The following is a 17,303-nucleotide window of genomic DNA, read 5'->3' on the forward strand; positions in this document are numbered from 1 at the left end:
GAGACAGGGAGACAGGGAGACAGGGAGACAGGGAGACAGGGAGACAGGGCGACAGGGAGAGACCAGAGAGCAAGCACCCGCAACCGAGCCAAAAAAAAAAAAAAGACGAGCAACAAGCAACAGGCATGCAGGCTGCAGCGCTCCTCAGCACCGTCCTTGCCGTCGTCACCGAGTCCCCATTCCCATTACTTGGCGAACCACAACTTTGGCGGTTCCTGTTCCATCGCGCGGATTGCATGGTCAACCCAGTGTTATTGTCCTTTGTCATTCCCCCCTGGAATAATGTTTTCCGGCTTGCTTGGTCGCATGTCGTCGTCTTCATCGTCTTCAATGCCATTGCTGTCCTTCCCTTCATCTCGACCTCTCTCTTCTGCATCGGCTTCCAGCGCGACAGGACCAGCGTTCCTCCGCCTATAACCCAGAGCCGCAAGCGCGCCGACTTGCTGCCACTTGAGGGTCCCCCCGGTCATTTGCATGCAGTCAAGCATTCGTCATATCTTCGTATATAAGCAGTACACGAAAACCACAGACCACCTTCCGTTTTTATTATTATTATTTGATTCTGTATCCTTTCTTTTAGACTTTTCGTGTGTGTCTGTCGGTCGCCCTTTATTTTTTTGACACTGTGCGCCTTCTCGTGTTTTTATCCCTTCGAGAAGGAGCACAGCCATCATGGCCGATCACGAGATGCAATCGCTGCAGCGGCGGGGAACCGGAGGATCATTAGCTAACTTGAGCCAAGTCAACCTCATCAGCAGCAAATCCCAGGCGCGGAAAGAGGGCAAGGATGGCTGGAACCCTTTCGGCCACATCCACCACGGCTCGCGCAGCCGGACCGTCGGCGACCTCGAATCCGGCCACAACAACCGCAACTCCATGCTCCTGGCCCACAGCCAGACCGTCCCCGACCGTCTGCCCTCCTCCCACGGGCGCACCGAATCGGCGACCAGCAAGGAGAACGAGGCGCTCGCCACCTCGGAGGGCTCCCAGAAACCGATTGCGCCACACCCCGACGCCGCCACCGATGCAAGCTCCGTGAGGAACAGGAAGTCAAACGGAGTGGGCGCCGACGGCGTGGTCAACGGCAACGAGGTGGACGACTCCAAGAAGAAGAAGCCCAAGAAGGATCATGCGCTCTTCAAGCACGTCGAGCCCAAGGAGCCCTTCACCGTGAGCAACCAGCTGCGACGCACCATCCTCGGCTCCTGGATCAACATCCTGCTCGTCGCCGCGCCCATCGGCATCGCCATGAATTACACGGGCTTCGACGGCAAGATCATCTTCGCCGTCAACTTCATCGCCATCATCCCCCTCGCCAACATGCTCTCCAACGCCACCGAGGAAATCGCCCTGCGCACCGGCGAGACCCTCGGCGGTCTCATCAACGCCACCTTTGGCAATGCCGTCGAGCTCATCGTCGCCGTCATCGCCCTCATCCACAAGGAGTACATCATTGTGCAGACCTCCCTGATCGGTTCCATCCTCTCCAACCTGTTGCTCGTCCTCGGCATGTGTTTCTTCTTTGGCGGCATCAACCGACCGAAGCAAAGCTTCAACCAGGTCGTCGCTCAGACCGCCGCCAGTCTGCTCGCCCTCGCCGTCGCCAGTAACATCATCCCCACCGTCTTCAAGCAAAATGTCTACGAGAACGAGGTCGACAACCACACGGTAGACGACAGGCACGTGGCCGCCATCTCGCGCGGTGTGAGCGTCATCCTGCTCTTCGTCTACTGCTGCTACCTCTACTTCCAGCTCAAGACCCACGCCGACGTCTTCAACGAGACCTCCGAGAAGACGGCCACCTACGGCCACCCGTCCAACAACGTCGCTGCCGAGGGCGTCCACGGGACCATGGCCAGCATCGCCGTCATGGCGGCCACTACCGCCGGTCCTCAAGCGAGCCAGGCCCGTCAGAACGCTTCCCGGGACGGCGAAGAGGAGGACGACGATGACGACGAAGACCCTCAGCTCCACTTCTGGGTGGCCATTGCCCAGCTCACCATCTCCACCGTCATTATCGCCCTCTGCGCCGAGTTCATGGTCGACGGTATTTCCGCCGTCACTACCGAAGGCGGCCTGAGCGAAGAATTCGTCGGTCTCATCCTTCTTCCTATTGTTGGCAACGCCGCCGAGCACGCCACCGCCGTCACCGTCGCCATCAAGGACAAGATGGATCTGGCCATCGGTGTGGCTGTCGGCTCTTCGATGCAAGTCTCGCTCTTCCTTCTCCCGCTGCTCATCATCATCGGTTGGGGCATGGGCGCCGAGGAGATGACGCTCGCTTTCGACACTTTCCAGATCGTCGTCCTCTTCTTGTCGGTGCTCCTCGTCAACTACCTGATCGGCGACGGCGAGAGCCATTGGCTCGAGGGCGTGCTCCTTATTTGTCTCTACATAATAATAGCCGTTTGCGCATGGTGTAAGTTTTATCACGTCCCTCCATTGCTCCCTTCTCTTACTGACTTCTTCTTCAGTCTATCCCGCTGCCCCAGGCACAGTAGCATAGTAGCGCCAGCTACCAAAAGATACGAAACAGGAAACATGCTTACATGGCATTTCTGTGCAACTAAAATAATTACAAAGCCTCGTCTCCCAGGTCATGAACTCACTTGGACATGTATATCGACCCATCCAGGGCCCACATTGCCAACTGTATATACATCACGCTTCGTTTCATCCTTCTTTCGGTACCCTGTACATCTTTACCCATAGTCCCTGCGCGGGCACACGCCGGGCAACTCGCAGCCCTGAGCTCGCACTTCGTTTCTCGCTACCTCGAGTAGTCAGCAGTATTCCACATCAGGTAGTGTCTAATCACTATTGGGAACTCTTTTTTATTTACCTGCAGGGCGTTATGGGAGTTACAACAAGACGGGTTTATCTACGGATCAAGAGAACAAAAAAAAATCCGGGCCTGGATTGCGAGCGAAAACCTCACCCTTACTCATTTCATATCATGAAGAAGACGGCCGCTTGGCGTTGATCAGACCAGAAGGAGATATACCAGGCATACGCGTAGTGTAGTAGTGCATCCATTGCAGGGGAGAGAGGGATGTCGGTTGATACCCACCACAGCAGCCTGTGGCCTCGTCAGCGAATCTTGAAAATATACGCACCATTGAAAGTTCTTCATTCTGGTTGCTACGCATTGGCATGTGCATAGTTTGTGATCTCGGATGGTTTCTGGTTTCATCTACGAACAGCTTCGTCCCGACCAAATTTAGTGAGTGATAACTGCCACACCAGTTTGGGGGATTTCGGGACCTTCTACGATGGGTGCCCGGGCCGGGTCTGAATTATGGGAACACATGCCCCTACTCGCCGAGACTCATCGCAATCCGGTCTTCCGATATCGTCGAGAGGGGAACAAGTAAACCTGCCATGGCTGAGCAAGGCGGCTGGGTAGCTCGGGGGAGTGACCCATGAGGAGAAGTGAAGACGTTGACCGGCTGCTGGTCTGAGTTGGCCAATGGAATGTCCGGTGCGCAAGACAACAGGCATGGATCGGTGACCTAGAGCTGATGGCTGTGTTTTCTTTTCTGGGGTTCAAAATCAAGAGAGAATCAGTCCCGAGTCACGGAGCGTTTCGATAGTTGTTCCGTTTCAATATCTAGGCTTGACGATGGCTCTGGGGTTTTGGCGATGGAGCAGGAAGGGATGGGCAGTCAGCTGGAAGCAGCAGTTGCTCGATTCATTTTTACTCATGATGAATCTGGGCCTGTGAGACCGCGGTGACAGACCCTTCATATTTCATCTCAAAGTGGGAAAGGAGCTCTCGTGAGTGTCTAACGTGACAGCTTCATACTCGCGAGTATCGCCTCGCCGTCGTTTCGAGTCACCATGTATTGAGTCTGCCCCTTAAGGGCCTTTAGAATAGATTAGCCCACCTCCGGGTGTTGAACGCTAATATGACACCATCATTATTGTTTCTATTATCGGGCAAGTTGCTGTCCATCTAGTAAACTCACACTGTAGCAATCCTGTGGCATCGGGGACTTGGTTGACTGGACAATAACATGGTAACGAAGGGAATGTGTTGAAGCCGAATGGGTTCTTGATCATATCCATTTTACAGGAAGCCACCTAGATCCAAAAACCCCAAGAGTAAGCCTTTTCCACTTGATATCTCTTCATCTATCCTTATGGGAGGACTGCTGCAGGACCTGAGGTCCAAGGGAAGTGTATGCCTTGCCGGATTTTGTTCCCGCCTCCCTCTTTTCACTTGTTCACGCAAAAACAAATGCCGCCGATGACAGCTGCGGCCATGAGCCCAGACCATTATCATGATACAGGTGCTTGGGTTTTGGCTTTGGGCCGTTATAAACCCATGCCCAGTTCCGTGCCGGGCGATGAACTGGTGCCCGCTCTTTGGAAGTCGGACTTCCCGGTCGACACTACATGTCCGGGTCGCACAGGTACTCGGCGCCGGACGTAAGTCAAGGTATAGCTGTTGCTGCAGGTGACGTAATCGACGTATAGCTCGGGCTATCGTATCGCCAGAGTGGTGGTTTCAGGCTAGTCAGCCACCAGGGGCTGGACTGCCCGGCCAATCAAGCTGAGGGATACCAGCGTACTAGAGCAGCCTCATAGTAACTTAGTACATTTCTTTCATACCTATATATTAGTGGTACTCCTAGGTGGTTCCGGTCATGGTGCGACGGGACCTGTTTATTGGAGTCCAGGGCTGCTTCTGGGCATCATGTCGCAACCAAAGGTTCTCGTCGTTGGCGCCTCCATAGCCGGCCCCATGACTGCCTACTGGCTTGCCAGAGCCGGGGCTCAAGTCACCGTCATCGAACGGTTCCCGCACTTGCGGACCAATGGACAAAACGTCGACATCCGCACCGTTGGCGTCACGGTGATGCGGCGGATCCCGGGGATGGAGGAAGCGGTGCGGGCCAAGGTCCTCCCCATGAAGGGCATCGGCTTCGTCGACACCAACGGCCGGCGCTTTGGTACCCTCTCCGCCACGGGCAACCCCGATCAGCAGTCCCTGGTCTCCGAGTACGAGATATTACGGGGTGCTCTGTCCAGGGTATTGTATGACCTGACCAAGGACAATAAAAACATCCGCTACGTCTTTGGGGAGCAAGCCGCCTCCATGAAGGGGCATCACGGCTCCAAGGATGGCTCGTATGGGGAACAAATCACAGTGGAGTTCATAAACGGCCATCCCACCGCCACCTTCGATCTTGTCGTGGCCTGCGATGGAGCCACGTCTCGGACCCGAGCAATGGGCTTGGGCTGTGGCATTCGAGACTACGTCCAGTCCACCAATGCCTGGGCTGCCTATTACTCCACCCCACCGGGACAGGATCTTCTCAAGGGAGCCAGTGGCGGCATCGGCCACGGATACAACGCTGTCGGCGGGCGTATGCTGGGAGTTGATGCCCCCGACGCAGCCACTGGCTCCAACCGCCTTACCTTTATGCAGTTTAACCCCCGCAGCGGCGGCGTCCAAGAACAAAAGACGACACAGCCGTTCCGAGAGGCCGTCCAGAAAGGCGACGAAGCCCTCCGCGAATTTGTCTCGGAACAGCTTACTGGTACGGGATGGATATGTGACGAAGCCGCCGGGCCGATCGCGGGCGCGGACGACTTCTACGCCTCTGAGTTGGTGCAGGTCAAACTGCCAAGTCTGTACAAGGGTCGATTCGCCCTCGTCGGCGATGCCGGCTATGATCCGGGCCCCACCGGCACAGGGAAAAGTCTTGCCATGGCGGGGGCGTATGTGCTAGCCGGCGAGATCCATCGACACCGCGGGGACTTGGGCGCTGGACTAAAGGGGTATGACGACCGGATGCGACCCATCGTGGCCGAGCTGCAGAAGATCCCGCCCCTCATCCACAGCTTCCTCGCCCCGCAGACAGCTTGGGGCATCTGGCTGCGGAACAACATCTTTGCTTTCGTCTGCTGGACGGGATTCATTGACTTTGCCCAGAAGTATTTCAGTGCGGCCTTTGCAGAGACTGACAAAACTGGACTGCCTGACTACTTTGGGGATGTACAATAGAGAGGTATTGATGCGTGCTTGGCCTTGCGAAATCTAGATACTGCGTCCAACAGCACGCTTACTCCAGAACCAAAGACGCGCCGTTGCCAACCTCCACGAGGTTGGGCCGCCTCTTGGTCACCGCCTCCCCCTTCTCCCCGGCTAGTCTCTCCTCTTCTGCTAGCCCCCAGTCCAAGGTCCTGCGTATGTCCCAAACCCGTAGCATGATCAGCCCCCAGTAACCAAGCACCGCATCCGCCGCCGGAACCCAATACTTGGGACCCTTGTCTTTCAAGGCCCGATCGATCGCCAGCCCGCCCCTGGCCCCGTATACATTCTGCCATCCCCACGTGAAGCTCTCCTTGAGGGGATGCAACATCGCTAGAACGTCCACCGTCTTGGTGGTTTCGCGCAGAAACGCCTGCAGCGCCGGCTGGTCCATCCGTATGCCGTGCGGCGCGACCCAGAGCGCTTCGTGGACTGTTGTTGGTGCTGCTCCGGCATCATCACCGCCGTCCACGCCCGGATGAGACCATACCAGCACAGTTGCGAAGTTGAGCTCGTGTTCCCCCTTCAGGCGGAACGGGGTCAACCACGCGGGTAACGCGCCGTTCGGATGCAAGGCCTGCCAATTCGATCCCTCGTCGCCCACGTCCTTCATGGTGGCGACAGCCTGGAAGTAGTCCCACCCCTCCATGATAGCGGCAGCCTCGGACGCGGCCATGACGGGGATGCGTCGGTCGAACTTGCGCAGCGACGCCTCATGCATATGGTCAGTGTAATGGAAGCTCACGATGATTGCGTCGACCATCAACTCCGCCTCGCCACCAATTCCCTTGACCAAGTCAGCCTCCACCGCCTTGCTCTCAATCTCCCGTGCAATCTGCTCGACGTCGTCGCCGCTGTTGACCGTCGACTGTGCTGTCTGACTGACCGAGGCCAACCAGCTGGCGAAAGTGACGGCTGCGCCCGATGTTGCGAACCACGGGTCCCAGACGATGTGGTAGTACGCCTTCCGGGGCTTGGGGTCCTTTCGGCTCTTACTAGCCGGGACAGGGAAGGACATGAGCCAGCTGTTGTCGCCGTTCAGCGACGTCAGGATTGGGCGAAGCTCAGATGGTTTTGACTTGCCCGTGTGAGCGTTGAGAAGCGCCGAGCGAGTGCTGGTAGCCATCTTGACATCTGTTCTCTGAACTTGAGGCATAGAAAGTGCACATGGCATGTCAAGGTAAGTTTGCATGGGCAGCAAAAGACAAGTATTGAGATGGTAGCTCACACTGGGCTCGACGCAAGGGGCGTCGTGTTGTACCTCACACCGGGGCCGCCTGACCAGAAGCCTAGGATTCGCATAGGCGGTTGCTGCATTGGACTTACGTGGAGCCACAGACCACACACACACCATAACCTACATGTGAACATCCATGGCGAAAGACCTCTCGACCAACTGCCAACAGGCGACCGCAAGCAGCAACTTGTTGGTCGAAGGATCAGATGTGGTGGGGACTGCGCTATTCTAGCGCACAGTAAGCACCGCCAGCCCCTTACTTGACCCAAGCTCCCTTGCGTGGTAATGGAAAGGCAGATCTTGTTTGTACGATTTCAAGATTCAGCTTGTCATGCCACCAAGAAGCTGACGCTCTGGACTAGTCTGCTGTGTGCTGTTATGCAACCTACAGCTTCCATGCACATCGATGAAGGGCGCAAAGATGAATACATACAATAAATACCAGTAGCGCTGATAGGAATCGAACCTATCTCATCACTTGCTGGCTTCCACAAAGCAGCATTAGCCCCAGTATGGTCGTAGTCTTGGGCGCGAGCAACTCGAAGTTGTGCCTTGCAGAAATCAACAGCCATTGCGACGCTGCGGCTCGGCCGGTTTGTAACCACTCAGTGAAGAAATGTAGTTTCAAAATCGATGAACGCTGCTCTGCTGAATGATCATACCTGCTTTGACTGTTTGGAGTTGGGTGAAGCGTAGTGTATTTTACTGGAAACTCGGAGTATCATGACTGAGGTCTATTGTTTCTCGGGTGCCTCGGGGGATATTGATAGAGACGGCCGAACCACAGCCTCTAATCCAGGCACTTGAGGTTCCAGGCCTATTGGCCACTGAGACATGACCTACAGAAAAGTGCGGGGGACGCGGGGCACAGTCCTAAAGAAACGGCCCCTCCCGTTAGCTCTTTCAGCACTCACAGACTCGCAGTGGCCGGCCACTGACGCTCCAGCTCCCCAGACTTCCAACTCTTTTGTCTGCCGGGTTGTGATTCCAAAAGAAAAACATCTCCACCCCCACCCTCCGAATCGCGGACTGCGCCGCCACGTTCACACATGTCGCCACCGATTATTCGTCAGTTCGCAGCGCAGGGCAGTCACTGCCACCAAAAACGTGCTCCCCGACAGTCAAACCCTTGAACATGCCCGCCGCCGTATCGTCGCCGCAGTCGTCGAACCACTCGCCGACCATGGTTTCTCCAGAAAGCCGACAGGCAATGCAGACGAGAGATTCGCACCCAACACGGTGAAGGTTCCCAGCTCTAGACTGCCAACGAGGGGGCTGCGCAAGATACATCCAACGATAGAGTCGGACTTGACCCGTCGCTGTTGATGCTGTGGTGTGTGGGAAACGGTAGATGTAGCCTGGGCACCACGCCGGCGATATGCTGCCGCGTGTCGCTCCACAACAGACTTGAACATGCCGTAGCCGCACTCCTGCTCGACCTCGTTGCAGACTTAGAATCACGTGTAGAGGCAACGTCCCTAGGATAGCTGGCACAAGATAATGCACCGCTCTAGGTTACTGCAGGAGTCGGCAAGTGTTTCTGGCTCCCGCCAATGAAATGTTAGCGGGGCTCATGGTTCCAGCTCTACTGCATTCCTGTCAGAGCCCAGAAGAGGGGGGTTGATACGAGCTGAAATAAGCAACCCCCAAACCGGATGCTTTCGTAGTATCGCCATTCGAAGATTCACAAGGCGCGAGTCTTTCCAGGTTCGCCGCGCGATCCGCTCTTCCTCCTTTTCCTTCTTCCAGAAACGAGGTCACTTATTCAACATGGTCGTAGTTGCGGTTGCTGGAGGACTCGGTGATCTTGGGCATCTAATCACCAAGGCCCTGCTCGACACTGGCAAGCACGAGGTCTATGTCATGTCAAGAAAGGTCAGATATTGGCTTGGCTAGCTCTACATTATTGCTGTATTGACTGAGACACATTCAGAGAATTGAGGATGAGACTGCACGCATATCGCCTCTGACTGGCGAGCGCTACTTTCCTCCCATCCAAACCGACTACTCGTCCGAAGACGAACTCACGGACCATCTCACAGAGCACAATATCCAGGTCGTCATCTGCGCCTTCATCATGGACAACGACTCAGTGTCCGACGCACAGCTGCGGCTGATCCGTGCCGCCGAGAAGTCTCCTTGCGTCCGGCGCTTCGTCCCCACCGAGTTCAACGTCGAGTATGATGCCAGCGACGACATCCTGCCCTACCCCAAGAAGCGGTTCCATATGCTGGCCCGGCGGGAACTGGAGGAGAAGACGCGCACACTCGAGTACGCGTACGTCTACCCGGGCATGTTCATGGACTACTTTGGCCTACCGCGGGTTGAAAGCGTGCTGCGCCCGCTTTGCTTCTTCGTCGACCCGGCACATGGACAGGCCTTCCTGCCAATCGGCGCTGGGGAAGCCAAGATGAGCATGACGACCACCACCGACTTTGCGCGTTACCTGGCGCTGGCGCTCGACCTGGAGTCGTGGCCCCGCGTCCTGTCTACTGCCACCAGCACCGTTACTCTAAATGAGCTGGTCCGGCTGGTGGAGAAGAGTCTGGGCCGTCCGCTCAATGTGCGCTACCAGCCTGTCGAGGCTCTCTTGCAGCATACATGTTTCGATCTCCCCGCCAACCTGGAGTCCGCAGCAGAACGCTGGACCGAGAGGGGTGGGCTGGATCAGCTCCGCGCCTTGATCGCTGACCTCGAAGCAAGCGTCGCACTTGGCGCGTATGACTTGACCCAGCTGACGGGGCATCTGGACCTCGTCAAGGCGTTTGAAGGCACAGCCCCGGCGCCGAAAACTCTTGAAGACCTGCTTGAAGAAGCATGGGAGCCAAAGTTACCGGAGAGCCCATGAGTGGCCGTCACAACTACATGGTTTGCAACCACATCTGCTCTCGGAGTACCGTGGCAATGCCTGGGTCAGTGTCTCACATGGCTTGGCAGCGCTACATCGCGGTCTTTCTGAGCACGAGTGAGGATGGTTGTCGACTGCCGATGTAAAAAGAGCTTGAGTGGGCTGGCTCTTCAAGTTATTGTTTTCACGATGCATCATCGGTGGCGAAGAAGGGTATGGCAGTAAAATCAACATAAACAATTAAACAAATAAACAAAACTATACGCAGTGGTGGGTATACCTTGCTCACGGGCGAGGACTGGAAACTTACCTCGCTCCGGATCCGTTTACGCCATCGTCTCCCTCAGCTTCCCAGAACACACGCAGAGACTTCAACAACAGCCACCAGGCATTGTCTCTTCCTCCGAGATTTCCCCCAAGCTCTCGCCCTCGTCATCCGGCAAGGGCCCCTTCTCGGTGGGAGCAGCCGTTTCATGCTGTGCGTCCCAACGCCATTTTCGTTGTGCCTGACGCTTCTTTTGAAGCTCACGGATCTTCTGTTTCAGGTCGTCGGCCAGGGTCCGGCGCTTGCTCCTTTTAATCTCAAAGACGCCAATGGCCATCGAGGCGGCTGTGCCTCGGCGCCTACACGCCCTGTCGAGCTTCCATAGTTCTATGTCGGAACCCTCCGACGCATCCTGGATGTACTGCCGCAGCTCGCGGATGGTGTACCGGCGCTCGAAGTTCTCGTAGCGGAGTCCATCGACCTCGTCCTGCAGCGCCTCCATTTCGAGCTCCTGCTCGGCCAAGCGGGCTTCGATTCGGGCAATGTACACGTCCGTGGCGGAGGGAGTTCCCCGGCCTTTGGCTGCCATGCGGGGCAGCTGTTTCTTGTGGCAGGTTACCCGCCTCCCACGGGTCTCACTGTGGGTCGTCGCGACCTCTTCCTCATCTTCGCTGGCCTGCTCTTCGAACTCGCCAGGTGTATCGAGGGAAGCCAATGTCGCAGCGTACTCAGTCAACGGCCTCTTCGGAGCTCTTTCGTCCTCCTCTTCTTCCTCGTCCTCCCTACTTCGCTTTCGCTGGTGTTGCTGTCCATGCGCACGGCTGGAGCTCGAGCTGGAACTGGAGCTGGAGCGTCTGCATTTCACAACCGCGCGGCCGGGGCGCTCGTCTCCACTAGAGCTGCTGATGCTTCTAGAAGCCATTGTATCTGGTTTAGTTGAAGGATTCGTTGAGGTGGTCGAGATGTCGAAGAGATGGTCGAAATGGTTAAGATAGTCAAGATGGTCGAGCTTGGGATATTCTGCACTTTGCACGCGCCAAAGCTCTCCATATATGTTGTGCCGTCCTCTCTATATCTCTATCGTTGTTTCTTCACCAGTTGTCTCATCCTTTGTTGTGCAGTTCCTTCGAGTGATTGTTCATCGCCAGATAAAGAGGGCATGGTAATGAAGCAGAGTACGACTGCTTGCCCTTTATGACATTGTCTTGTCACAATTCGATTGTTGAAAAGCCATTGGTTCAATCACAACGAAAGGCCAAGACAAGGACACCGGCAACTTCAACTGCCATCGGCAGACCGTGAGCATCGATGAGACCTTCCTACTACAGAGATTTGACCACTGCCAGCGCCTCGAGACCCTGGCGTCACTGAGACATGCATTTGTGGCAATGACTCTTGACATGGTGAAGTTTCTCTACTTCACAGTCCCGGAAAGACACCTCATATAATGACGATTGCGAAAACTAGTACGAGAGCATGGTCGTGGCGAGCCGGGGCGGCAATCCGAGGAAAAGTGCGGACTGCCACTCGTCGACGAGGCCCATTCGCCGGAGTGCGTCGGTACCTTACATCTTAATCAGACCAGTCGGGCGATGACTTAGGCCACATGTCCCAATCCACGACATCCCTGAATCTCAGAACATCTATGTCGCATTTGGCGTTGTTTTTGGTGGTTTGGTGATGGACTTGGTTAAAATTCCATGGTCGTTTCTATACCCTATTTCCTATCTTTCAACGGCTGCGACGCCGCCACATTTGTTTTTAGTATATTTAAACTCTGCCTAGACACTTATAATACCGGTCCCTTTAATTTTATTTATTTTTATAATTCTTAACCGTTTCGACGTATACGAATTCTTTTTATCTATGTCGCATTTGGCGTTGTTTTTAGTGGTTTGGTGATGGACTTGGTTAAAATTCCATGGTCGTTTCTACACCTTATTTCCTATCTTTTAACGGCTGCGACGCCGCTATATTTGCTTCTAATATATTTAAACTCTGTTTAGATATTTATGACACCGGTCCCTTTAATTCTATTTATTTTTATAATTTTTAACCGTTTTAACGTATACGAATTCTTTTTTTAAAGCCCGTTAAAATTTCGTTGTGCGTATTTAATAGGGGATTAGCGTGGCCGCTAGCGGGCACGGGTTTACCCTCGTTAAATAGTTATATAAAGGCTTATTTTATCGTATAAAACCTTTTTATACCCCACTTTTTTTATAAAAGTTTTAAATATTATACTTTCTTTTATAAAAGCTTTAAATATTACACTTTTATATACGTATAAATAAACCTTATTCTTCGTTAAATCCTCGTAACCTTTTTAACCTTATTAACCCTATTAACTTTATTAACCGACCTTGCCGAATAGACCACGTTTCGTATTTTTAATCGTAGATAATTATAGGAAAATATTTTAACCGACTAAATAAGTATAACTTTAGTAAGTATAATTATATTATAGCCATTAATAATTAATTAAGGGGGAGTTTTTTTATTCGCTATTATAACGTAGGTTTAACGTTACGATATATACTTTATTTTAACCGTATTTAAATCTTTTATAGAAATAGTAATTATTGAGATATATTAAATAAAATAATATACTACGTATTTTAAAACGAGGCAGCCGCGGGTTTGTCCGGCTTTTTTTATAATTAATATATCGCTTTCGTCGGGTAATATTAAAAACAGGGCTTAAAAATATATTATAATATAGCCGTTATAAAAAGCTATTTATGGGGAATAGATCCGTATTTTAAGTTTTCGCGCCCTCGCGTTTATTTATTTTTTTTTACCCTATAGTATTTTTTTTTACGCGTTTAATAAAGTTACGTTATTAAAGCCCGGCGGTATATAACTATTATTTAAGATTTATTTAAACTTTTCGTTTCGCGTTTTATTTCGAATTATTTATTAGGACCGCGATATTTATAGTATACCGTATAGTAACTTTTCGAAATTAATTTAGTTATAGTCGTATTTTTTAATAATATAATATAGCTATAATTCGTTTTTAAGTAGTTATTTTTAACGGGTTTACGGTTTTTTTTAAGCCGTTAATCGTTGCGTATTATTCCGCTGTTAAATCTCGGCCGCGTTATTAACGTACCGAGTTTTAGCCGCGTTGGAAAATTACGGTACGAATAGCCCGTTTAAAAACGCCGGCGTTTATTTCGGCGATAACGATCCGTTTGCGTTTCGGTTTCGGAGGCTCGTATAATCGAAGCTGTATTTATTATTATTATCGATTATTTATTTTAACGGGGATAACTCGTTTTCGTTAACGTTTAAATTATTTTTATCGTTAAAAAATAACGAATAATATTAAAACTTCGGCCGTTTATTTCGTATCGGGTTCGCGGTTTCGGGCGGGCTAAGCTTTTTACGCCGCTTAAAAACTTTTAACCCTTTAACCCGATTTACTTTTAAAAATACGTTTAAACTATTTAATTGACGTTACGGTAAAACCCGGCGGCGTTTTTTTTTACCGGGGGAATCGGTAAATAGCTCGGCGTTTATATTATATCCGAGTTTTATATAATAAAGGCCGCCTCGTTATTTATTATTTCCGTATTCGCCGGCGAGGTAATCGAGGAAATCGATATCGGTGTAATAGGCGTAAATATAGTAGGTGTAAGTGTAATAGGTATAAGTGTAGTAGGTATAGGTGTAGTAAGCGTAAATATAGTAAGCGTAAATATAATAAGCGTAAATATAGTAAACGTAAATATTAAAAGAGTAGATATATTAATTAAAAAAATTATAAAAAATACGGCCGTGGGCTCGTTAAGCGTAAACTTTTTTATTACGACGTAATTTAATTAAAGGTTCTTTTTTAATTTAAAGATTACGGGTAAAGCCGCGGCCGCCGAAATTTTATTACCGTAGAAGCTTTTTTTAAATAGCGACTTCGATTTTACTTTTAAGCTTTTTAAGTTCGCTTCGGGCTCGGGGCTTTTTAATAGTTACGATTATTATTCCGTATTTTATTAAAACTATTTATTTAGCTTATATAAGGCTGTAAACTCGTAAAACTATTCGGCGTCGATTATAATAGTATTAGTAATTATAAATAAAATAGTGCCGTTTAAAGAAAAAAACGAAAAAAATATAATAACGAAAAGGTCGGTTTTATTAAAAATAGGCACTCGTTTTTAACGGGTTATAGAATTATTTATTTTAAATAAAATATATCCGCGCTACGTAAATAAGTAATATAGTTACTATTTTTCCCGTTATAAGCGTTTATTTTCGGTAGTTATTTATAGCGATTTTCTTTTTTCGTATATCGTTATAAAATTATTTAAATAAAAAAAGGCTAATAAATTTAGGATTTTTTCGACGAGAATTACTTTTTTAGCTTCGGTTCGCGATACGGACTTTATTAGGACTAGGGTTCCGGCCTTTTTCGGATTAAAACCGCTTAATATAATTTAATTATAGGCTTATAAATTATATAAATAGGCTTTATAAGTATAATAATAGGCCTTTTTTCGAACCTTTAGAATTTCGGTGTAATTCTTTAAATTTCGTCGTATTATTTCTCTTATTATTTTAAATAAATTATTAATTAGTTTGGCCGTTTTAAAGGGACCTTTTTTCCTTTTTTTATTATATCGTTTCCGCGCTTCGTTTTCCTATACTTTTTAGTATAAATCCGGCAAAACGAAGTAAAAAATTAAGGAAGATCGTATAATAACGGCGGCGATAAAGCCGCTAAATTATTTAAAAGGTTATTCCTATTACGTACGCCCGGTGCACCGTATAAAACTAGCGTTAAAAAGCGAGCCGAGCTTAGCGACGAGTAGCCCTAGTTAATACGGACGTTATTTTCTTTATAAACGATTTAATTTAAAAGCGAGATCCCCCGCTTATATTATATTTATTAAATTACGTTTTTTTTAAGTTAAACTTTCCGCTTACGCTTAAAACGTTAAACGACTTTTTTTAAGCTAAACTCTCTTATTAAGCTAAACTTTCTTGTTAAGCTAAACTTTTTTATTAAGCTAAACTTTTTTATTAAACTAAACTTTTAATTAGCCCGCGATTAACCCGCGGCCGTATTAACGTAAATAAATATAATCGAAATAATTTTTTAAAACTTCCCCGCGCCTCGGGATATCGAAGCGATTCGTAATTACCTCGGCTCGGTTTTTTCGCTTTACTATTTTAATAAAAGGTACCGCGGCCGGCGTTATTAAATCCCGCCCGATAGTTTATAAAACGCTACGTTAATTAAAATAATTTACCGCTTCGCTATTAATAAATAATATTTTAATCCCTTTTTTTTATACGAAAACAGTACGCGTACCGAATATTCGATTAATTACCGCCGCTTTTTTAGTATATATAACGCGTTACGTTTTTTAATAATTAAAACGTAAGTTAAAACGGTCGCCGACCTTTTTAATTTATATATTCGCCGCGTATATAACGTTAATAACGTATTTTTTCGCTTACGTTTCCTCGACGATATAACGTGCGACTTTACCGTTTTTTTTCGCCTAAACGCGACTACGTTTATTATTTAAAACACGTACCTTCGACTACCTTATAACGGCGGTTTCGCGGTGTATAAACGCGTTAATATATACCTAGGTACGTTCGCGAATAAAAATAATATACACTTTATATTTTTATATATACCGAAACGCTCTCCGTAATCGATAAACGTATTAAAAAACCCCGAAAAAACGTTATTTATTAACGGTTACCTATTACCGGCGATTCGTAACGCGACGCGGTGCGAAATTTAATAAAAATACCCGGGTAACTACGCCGACGCGTACGTTAAGTCCGAAATATCCCAAGTTAAACCGTTAAGTAACCGGCGGCGCTATACGTAATTAAAATATATAATTAACGTGCCGCGCTTCGTAGTTTTTTACGTAGTTTTAATAACGCGCTTTAGCTAATTAAAATACGTTATTTTTTATAGCGTTACGCTATTTTATTAATATTACGGGATTAAAAACCGTACCGTTATTAATAATTTTAACGGCGCGTTCGATTATTTTTACGGCGAATACTTACGGGGTTTCGCCGTCGGCGCCGCCGACCCGTAAACGTTTTAAGTAAATATTAATTTTCGTAATTACCCCGTCGTCGCCGATAACGAGGCGCTAATTCTACTATACCGTAACGCTTATTTAAATTAAATATTAACGCCGTAAACCGAAGGCGCGCCGGCGTTACGAGCGGTAGCTTAAAGTACGTATTTATTAAGCGAGCTCGATATGCGCGAGTTTTATAATAATTCGGCCGCTTTTTATCGTAACGCGCCGCCGATTATATAAATTAAGGCTTATAATAATTATCGGCTCGTTTTTATTAACGCGGTTAAAAAAGTAGGGGCTTTTTAACGAAAAAACGTTTTTAAATATTAACTTATAATAATATATAGGTTAACGTTTTTTACGCGGCTTAAGGGGTTACCGCCGCGTTTAATCGACGGTAATTAATTAAGGCGTTTATCGCCTTAAAGCGGTAAATTCCGCCGCAGTTAAGCTTCGAGCTTACCGACTATTACGTTAATTATAATACCCGGCGCGAAATACGGTATTTATTAACGGCGTTACGAGGTTTAAATATAAACGTTTTATTACCGCCGCCGGTGCGGCCGTTTACGTTACCGCCGGGCCGGTATAACTTTTTTTACGCGATACGGACCGTTGATTTATACTATTTTTTCGGCGTATTAATAACGCGATATACGTTCGCTTTAAAACAATTAACGCCGGCGTCGCCGCGCGACGGCGCCCCGGCTTTTTAATAATAGCCCGGTAAAAATAGGGCTAAAATAATTATTTAACGTAATTATTTTACGCGCTTTTATATTTTATTTATTATAATACTTTATTTACGAAAAACTATTAATTATAAAAAAAGCGTATAAATAACGTAGCCG

The 17,303-nt window shown here is 49.0% G+C and overlaps 6 protein-coding genes across 6 annotated transcripts; 4 read left to right on the forward strand and 2 right to left on the reverse strand.

Annotated features, from left to right (window-relative positions):
* Positions 1-125: 125 nt before the first annotated feature.
* PG986_006587 (uncharacterized protein) lies at positions 126-509 on the forward strand (the record flags this gene model as incomplete). Its single annotated transcript, XM_066842809.1, has 1 exon — positions 126-509. One exon carries the CDS (start codon positions 126-128, stop codon positions 507-509), a length of 384 nt encoding a protein of 127 aa, XP_066702671.1.
* Positions 510-672: 163 nt separating this feature from the next.
* Positions 673-2,506, forward strand: PG986_006588 (sodium/calcium transporter; the record flags this gene model as incomplete). The annotated part of the gene is made up of 2 exons (XM_066842810.1): positions 673-2,419; positions 2,475-2,506. 2 exons carry the CDS (start codon positions 673-675, stop codon positions 2,504-2,506), a joined length of 1,779 nt encoding a protein of 592 aa, XP_066702672.1.
* Positions 2,507-4,699: 2,193 nt separating this feature from the next.
* On the forward strand, positions 4,700-6,013 carry PG986_006589 (oxidoreductase; the record flags this gene model as incomplete). Its single annotated transcript, XM_066842811.1, has 1 exon — positions 4,700-6,013. The coding sequence occupies one exon, from the start codon at positions 4,700-4,702 to the stop codon at positions 6,011-6,013; it is 1,314 nt and encodes a 437-aa protein (XP_066702673.1).
* Positions 6,014-6,071: 58 nt separating this feature from the next.
* Positions 6,072-7,166, reverse strand: PG986_006590 (uncharacterized protein; the record flags this gene model as incomplete). The annotated part of the gene is made up of 1 exon (XM_066842812.1): positions 6,072-7,166. The coding sequence occupies one exon, from the start codon at positions 7,164-7,166 to the stop codon at positions 6,072-6,074; it is 1,095 nt and encodes a 364-aa protein (XP_066702674.1).
* Positions 7,167-9,047: 1,881 nt separating this feature from the next.
* On the forward strand, positions 9,048-10,125 carry PG986_006591 (phosphoserine aminotransferase; the record flags this gene model as incomplete). Its single annotated transcript, XM_066842813.1, has 2 exons — positions 9,048-9,152; positions 9,211-10,125. The coding sequence occupies 2 exons, from the start codon at positions 9,048-9,050 to the stop codon at positions 10,123-10,125; spliced, it is 1,020 nt and encodes a 339-aa protein (XP_066702675.1).
* Positions 10,126-10,496: 371 nt separating this feature from the next.
* PG986_006592 (uncharacterized protein) lies at positions 10,497-11,312 on the reverse strand (the record flags this gene model as incomplete). The annotated part of the gene is made up of 1 exon (XM_066842814.1): positions 10,497-11,312. One exon carries the CDS (start codon positions 11,310-11,312, stop codon positions 10,497-10,499), a length of 816 nt encoding a protein of 271 aa, XP_066702676.1.
* Between the last annotated feature and the right edge of the window lie 5,991 nt (positions 11,313-17,303).

Source organism: Apiospora aurea (genome assembly GCF_038362705.1).
Source record: "Apiospora aurea strain CBS 24483 chromosome Unknown utg000004l_segment0_segment0, whole genome shotgun sequence".
NCBI classification, from domain to species: Eukaryota; Fungi; Ascomycota; class Sordariomycetes; order Amphisphaeriales; family Apiosporaceae; genus Apiospora; species Apiospora aurea.